The sequence below is a fragment of the Pundamilia nyererei genome, unplaced genomic scaffold, assembly GCF_000239375.1.
Source record: "Pundamilia nyererei isolate P.nyererei 1_Seehausen unplaced genomic scaffold, PunNye1.0 scaffold00502, whole genome shotgun sequence".
In the NCBI taxonomy this organism is placed as follows: Eukaryota; Metazoa; Chordata; class Actinopteri; order Cichliformes; family Cichlidae; genus Pundamilia; species Pundamilia nyererei.
Window position 1 is genome coordinate 42,902 of NW_005187903.1, and position 7,582 is coordinate 50,483.

The 7,582-nt window shown below is 40.8% G+C and overlaps 1 protein-coding gene across 1 annotated transcript; it reads right to left on the minus strand.

Moving 5' to 3' along the window:
- Nucleotides 1-295: 295 nt before the first annotated feature.
- LOC102195859 (Fc receptor-like protein 5) lies at nt 296-2,153 on the minus strand (the record flags this gene model as incomplete). The annotated part of the gene is made up of 3 exons (XM_005754062.1): nt 2,044-2,153; nt 602-804; nt 296-522 (listed from the first exon to the last, which is right to left on the minus strand). Coding segments are annotated over exons 1-3 (540 nt in total), but the record flags the coding sequence as incomplete, so codon positions are not given.
- Nucleotides 2,154-7,582: the final 5,429 nt, after the last annotated feature.

Here is a 7,582-nt window from a genome sequence, read left to right on the forward strand (position 1 = left end):
CGAGTGTCTCCTTCAGGTTTTCTAACATCACAAAGTTTTATCAACAGAATTATTGAAATGAGTAGAGCTGCAACACAGACTGTTAAAAAGAATGACAACACAGAGACAACAGGTGGGGAGAGGGATGTATCACAAGAGGTGCAACCAGGAGGAGGTGTGGATGTAGGTGGAGGTGTGGTGGTGGGTTTGTCTAAAACAAAGCAAACACAGTCATTAAGTTGTCGTCACATTGTGAATGTTGAAAGCTGCAGAAACACAGACAGGTGAGTGTGTCACCTGTGACAGTGATCCAGCTGGATGGAGACTCTCCATGACCGCTGATGTCACACTTGTAGAGGCCTTCATCAGACCTGGAAACATGCTGGATGGTCATGTGACCTGTAGGCTCTTTTCCGATGAAGACGCCATCTTTGAAGAAAGCAGCTGTGAGGTTGGAGGGAGTGGTCTCTGTTTTACAGAGCAGAGTGACGTCATCTCCCTCCATCACAGGGAGGACAGGACTCTGCAGGATCACTGATCCACCTCAACACAGAGACAAACTACAGCATTTCATCCATTTACACACAGCTTCATCAACACTAACTCCACACACTCAGCTTACCAGTGACTGTCAGGTTAACCATGTTACTGATGGTACTCTGATTGGACTCACACCAGTAAACTCCACTGTCCCATATAAAGAGATCAGTGATTTTACAGGAAGAACTATTCTTTTTTCCCCAGTCGACCCCACACAGAGTCCTGTTTTCCATGTTTGTGTTTCTCCTCAGAGTCCATCCAGCAGAGCTGTCGTCCTCCTCACAGCTCAGAGACACAGAGTCATAATCAAAGAACTGAGAGCTGCTGGGACTCACAGTCAGACGAGCTGTGAGGGTTAAAATAAAAATTATGTTGATCTTTTTTAAAAATAATGCCACAAAATTATTTCTACTTTCAGTAGTTTTACATTAGTGACCCCCACTGAAAGAAGGAGTAACAGACTTGATCATTTAACATAATGAGGTTACTGACCTTGATTTGCTGCACAGCTCAGCACTAAGATCAGAACTGAAGAGAAATAAAACAGTTCACTGAATCACCGAGAGGAAAACAATTTAGTTTTCTAAAGGTAACCAAGGAACATTAAACTCTGGTGTCTCCTTTTATTATGTGGCAACCACATATTAAGAGGAGACACTAGATGGAAGAAAAAGAAGATAGAGATGGATATGATGCACTGTAGAATCCAGGCAACAACATCACCAGAGAAGTGAGGAGAAACAGGACTACACAGTAAAGAGACCTCCAAAAGTACAGCGAGAAGTTTGGATAGACCTGCAATGAGATCAAGATGCAGAGATCCATGCCATTCGTATATAGGTGTTTTTTTTTAATGTGCAGGGTAAAGAGGGCGTACCATAAGCAAATACAGACAAGAGAGGTTGCATCTGGGTTATAAAGTATTGAATCTGGGATAGCATTGTATAGGGCAGACACCTCCAAGAACTACAAAGTAATGTCTTGATTTTTTTTCTTTTTTATGCTGCTACTGTGCAAGAAAACTCTGCAGTCCTAAAAATAAAACCTGAGCAGTTAAAGTGTTTTCATCAGAAACAGGAAACTAGATCACTGCACAGCTGCCAGTTTCCTGTTAATCACAGACTGAAAAAATAGATGCTCCACACAGATTAATGCATCATCTTAGTGTTAAACGCAAACGCAGAACAACTGCGTTTGCGTTTAACACTCATAGTGCTACCTGCTCTACTTCCTGAAATAAGGCTTTTAGTTTTATTCGCTAAAGTTGAAAGTGACTTTTATGCTTTACTTGTATTGAGAATGACTTAATAATCTTGAATTAGAATATTGATTGTTAATTTAAGCTGGCAGCTGTTTAACAGACAGTCTGAGCCACAGCTTGCCTCATTGGTGAGACTGGTCTAACCCATTTACCGTAACATCAGAGGAAAGGACACCACACTGCTGCTGCATTACCAAACAAGTTGTCTGCAGGCACTGGTGACATCATACTGCTCAATTCACTCACTGAGACCACAGCCTCACTTCAGGTTTGACAGCATTTCAAGCAGCTTGAAAGTGAATTGAGGCTGCAGTTTGGGGGAGGTCTCAGACGGGACTGGCAGCAGGGTGGGTATATCCACAAATACTATCATATGTAGATAAAGCAACAGAAGGGATGAAACTGGTCTCCATAAATGATCTCCGATTCTAAATGGATACTTTATATAACATTTCTTGCTAGTACTGGTTTCAACCATCTTTTGCCTTCTTCATGGCGTAAATTTATTCACCTCAGAGAATTTAGTCTATATTGGCAAGATATCATCACACAGTTGCTGAAGACTTGTCAGCTACTTGTCCACAATTCAAAGCTCTCCTTTCACCAAATCCAAAAGGTTCTCTAATGCATGTGGTGCTGTGGCACATCAGCTTTAACTTTCCACATGTTGGGTTGTCAGAAATGTTCTTCTGCACAACTTGGATGCAATAGGTCAATCATACTGAGTTACAGCAATATGACTGGCCATTTGTTGTCGATTCAGTTTTGTTTATATAGCACCAATTTACAATGACATTCACCTCAAGATTTTGCCTAATATGGTTGTGCAGCAAGGTAATATACATCAACACTGGCAACAACTCATTCTTCACTCATTTAGCCTACTTTTTATTTTATTGCTTATTTATTACTGTATATCTCAAAAATCTAAAAAAGTTGATTCTGTTCATCTGGACGAAGCGTTTTCAGTGGGAGAAACCTTTCGTCGCTCATCCAAGTGACTTCTTCAGTCTCAGCTGACTGCAGGTTTTCCCAATCTTATAAGGTATGACTGAAACTAGCACCACTGACGAACATTGGGCTGTGAAGTCAGTTCAGTGATCATTAATATGCAAATTGTCACGACCATTGATCACTCACAATATTGATCATGTTCGTCCTCAAGATGTTCTAAAGATGAATTCAGTCTGACGTAAATATTTCGTGCCTTCTCCATAATAACTCATCAACAGCAGATGGTTAAAGTACAGAAATGTAAACAGAGAGAATCTACTCACAGAGATAAAGTAGAAATGTTTCCTCCATTGTTGCTCTTAGTAATCTGCTGTTTCTCATCAGCAGTGACAACATATAGTGACCCAGTCCTTCCTCTTCATATATGTCTGTTTCCATATATAAAAGCATGTGTCATAGTCCCTGTTGGGTTATTTTAGGGCTCGCCGTTGTGGTCAGATTGTTGACACCTATGGTGGTAATCAGGATGTTAAAACAACTGTTTGCTCGCACTTCACCATGCTTAGTTTTCTCTCTCTTTCTCCTTCCTTCTACCAAGTAAGAGCTCGAAATCACGTTCAGATTTCTCTGGCATTAAATGATTGTTTTTCAGAGAGAGAGAAAAACACTAAACTAACTTATGTTTGGGAGCTCGGCGGTCCCTGCTTCTATATCAATCAATAGATCCCCCAAATACACAGACACAAGAGAAATTGATTTGGTTCCACCCATAAAAAGCTCATTTCCTTCGAGATAGTACATGTTTATGCTAGTGCATGTCCTAATCCCACAACAAATGTACAAACCTTAGGAAATCATAGACAAGCATTTCTTGTCGTTGATAAAGGTTGCAAATTGTCGTATGTGCCACCAGCTACAGGTTGAGACATAAACCATTTTGTATTCTTCTAATATATAGTTACCCCCCCCCCCCCTTTTTTTTTTTAAACTCTCCCTGGGTTAAGTGTTTGGCAGAAACAGCAACAGGCAATCACCAGAGCCTGAAAACCACCACACACTTAGGGTAATGGGAACCAACACAAGCCCAGATGCCCCAAGTGGCTGCAGCCTAGAGTGAAGCCCAAGCCACAATGGAAACCAGTGTGTCAGACCAGAAACACTCCAGTCAAGACCGAGTGAGAGCCAGACAGCACAACACGATCCCACCCATGTAGCACAGATGACCAGGAAGAGGAGTCCAAACTAATCTCCCTTTTTTAGTAAAGTAACTAGTGTATATGTAGTGATAAGCTGGGTTAGCTGCTGCTGATCATTTTCAGAGGTGTTCCTGAGTTCCTGCAGTGACCTGTAAGTCTGTGTTTATTGCAGTGCTGCCTGAGGGCTTCAACACCTTCAGCATTCACAGTCTGCAGCCTGGTGCTTTGTGCACTGGGACGTCTCTGGATTCTCTGAAGATGAATGGGTTAACTTAAAACCTCCCTGAGGTACTTTTTACGTCCAGTAGAGGGAGATGTTGGCTCTGCATGAATGTGAGCAGAAGCTACTCTTCCAAAGTGTCCTGCAAACTCAAGTTTTTAAAGATTTGTTGATTTGTGTATTTATACATCTGCATTTGCTTCATGTTCTTTTGTTGCCGTCTCAGTCTATTGTTAGTACAGAGTACATACATGTTGTGTCCTGAGAACTGTCAACAGCAGGACTCAGTAAACTGTTGTCAGATAATGTTAGTCGTGGCAAATGTTAACTGGGTGTCAGGTTCATATTGTAGGATTGTCATTTATGCTTAGAAATATATATTTAGAAATGTATAATCATTCAGAAGTATATAATCATTTGTAGATTGAAAGAATGTCTCATCCTAGGGGGTCTGTAACAAGTCTGCATAGTGTGAAGAGGGGAGTGCGTTCACTCCTCTTCAGAGTATTCTGGCATAGATCACCCACGCAGACAAAATAACTGTGGTCAAGCGAAGGATTGGCGCTCATCTAGTTCTCTCCCTTGTGCGCGAGTGACACAAGAACGTTGCCTACTTGTTTCTTGCGTTGCTGTGCAGTAGAATTATCTTGAACGTTCCAGCAAATAGGTTTATGCTAGACAAACCCATCACTGGGTATGATATACAATTTTTATTCGTTATCAAGAATAACATAAAACATAACAACCAAACAGAAAAGCAAAGGATAAGGATAAGCTATAGTTGTGGCTGGGAATTCATACAACTACAGAGACACGTGTTGGGAATGTGGAGTGCCGACCTCTATAAAACTAAAAACCATAAATGTGCACAGCAGGTGAAATGCCATGAAGTGGTTTTGAGTGGAGCTGAGTACGGAGGCCTGTACTATTAAGCAAGCACGGTAAGTACTGCACAGTAGTTTATTGCAGTCAGGGCTCTGTGTGCGGGCAGGCGGAGATGAGGATCCAAACGCAGGACCCGGAGACTGAATTGCAACTCAATGCCTCAAGTTTATTGCTGGTGACGAAACAAAACATGAACTGACAAAGAGCACAGTGAACAGAAACACACAAGCAAATCTGAGGGTACAACACAACCCTGACACAAAGAAACACGGGGCTTAAATACACTGAGGAAGTCAGGAATGAGAAACAGGAGGGAGACATCAGGGTTAACGAGACAGGGGGAGCAAAGCTAGACAATAAAACAGGAGACAAGAAACAGAGACGCAGACTTGACACTGAACTAAACCTTTACAAAACACCAGACACAACCTGAGAACTAATCGCTCACCAAGAATACCTGAAACATAGATTAGTAATAATGATCAGCAAAACACCAGAGAATCAGAAAATAATCCATAATGCAAAAACAAACCAAAACATAAGAAACTGAAAATGCTTGGTCAAAATCACCCAGAACTGTGACAATTGTAAAAGCACTTATGTGGATGGAGGTCCCAGGTAATCTCTAGTGAATATGACCCTTTGGGGTGGTTCTGACTCACACTGACCTAACCTCTAATTATATGATTCATTAAGCGTGTTCTGTCTACAGATCGGGATATTTTTGGTGCTTTTCTACAAAAGCTGTAAAGGAAAACTTGTGTCCTGTTGATGGGATTAACCACCAGTAAAAAAAAAAAAAAAAGAAGAAGAAGAAAGAAACACAGAACACACGAATAAAATAAAAAACAGTCGGTGGTTTTAACTATTGAACTTTAATAATGTAACAGATTTTTTCAGCTTTGCTCAGTCTGTGGTTTAGGTTATTGTTATTCTAATTGAAGTGTTTCTAAATTGCATACAGGGAACAGGGAAAGGAAATGCAATAAGAAAGACAGGAAGCCTATATAGTAAATGGCCTGCATTTGTATAGCGCTTTACTAGTCCCTAAGGACCCCAAAGCGCTTTACACAACCTGTCATCCACCCATTCACACACTGGTGATGGCAGCTACATTGTAGCCACAGCCACCCTGGGGCGCACTGACAGAGGCGAGGCTGCCGGACACTGGCGCCACCGGGCCCTCTGACCACCACCAGTAGGCAAACACAGGGTTAGTATCTTAACACAGCCTTTCACCCACGCCCACTGCATTGTTCCCACTTAACTCCTCCCACTCCTCACAGTCAGAATTTTTAGCTTTCTCAGCACTTTAGTTTTCATTCATCATTTCATTTATCGGAGGGTGAGAATGGTTGTGTTTCTTGGCTGGACTCTGCTCTCTGTGCGCCTGCTGGTTTGTGCCTCCCAAGGTGAGCTGTGGTCTCTACCAATTTTAAAGCATCTGGGTTTAATAAGTAAGAAAGGATTTACAACTTTTTTCATTTTTTTTTAAAGAAAAATTCTTTCTATTATCTAAGATGTAGAATTAGAATTAAATGCAACTTAAACCTGGAATGGGCGCCTTCAAGATAAAAGTTATGAAAATCAAGTTAGGAAAGTATCAAATATTGAGGGGGAATTTGGGATGTGGATTTTTAACCCTTAGTTGGTGTTCTCCATTAAGACTAAGATGTTTTCCATTAAGACTTTAAGAGTTACAGAGATTTCTATTCACAGTCCCTCATTTTCAGATGGGGGACTGTCTGTACATGTATTTTAATGGGCAGGTGAGGTCTGGTGCCCTGTTATTTCATGACAAATGAAGTAGACATATGAGCTGAGGTTGATTCATAGTGTTGAGTATGGACTTCATAGGGAGCTCAGCAGAACTAAAAGGGAGAAGAGAGAGAAAGGAGGAGTATTATTCTCAAAGTCTAGAACAAAGATATGCCTTTAATAATGTTAGTGCAGTCTACGGGGCCATACTTGGCTGAGCTTTAGCCAAATGCTCTGAAACAAATGATTTTTAAAAACTATTTTTAAACTATGCAACGTAAGAGTTTCTCACGGTGAAGAAGATGAAGAAATGGGACAGTCATCTAGTGATGGTGAGATGAAGCCTCATGATGAACTGAAGCTTTCCACCCAATTGGTCGACTCATGGTTCGAAGCATTGTGATGATTCATTTGCTCTACTGCGCCATCAAGTGGACAATTCAACTGAAGCGAGCTCTGTGATTATAATGATGTGTAAACCTCTAAACTGAATAAATAAATTGTTTTCTTGGTTATTTATCCCGAATATTGTCTCAGTATGTGTGATACAAAAGAGAAAGTGGAAACTATCAGGACAGAGTTTTGGTATGATTGTGTAACTGTCAGCCTCAGACAGTCAGTCAATACTATAATTCAGATCATAGATCAGTATATTTGCATATTTGTATAACTATAAAAAGAAAGCTGTAGAGCTGACACTTTCGAGACTTTATCTAATGTGTAAGCATCACAGCAGATGCCTTTGTGTAGCTGAGGCTGAAACAGAAAAACGATTTTATAAAAATATTC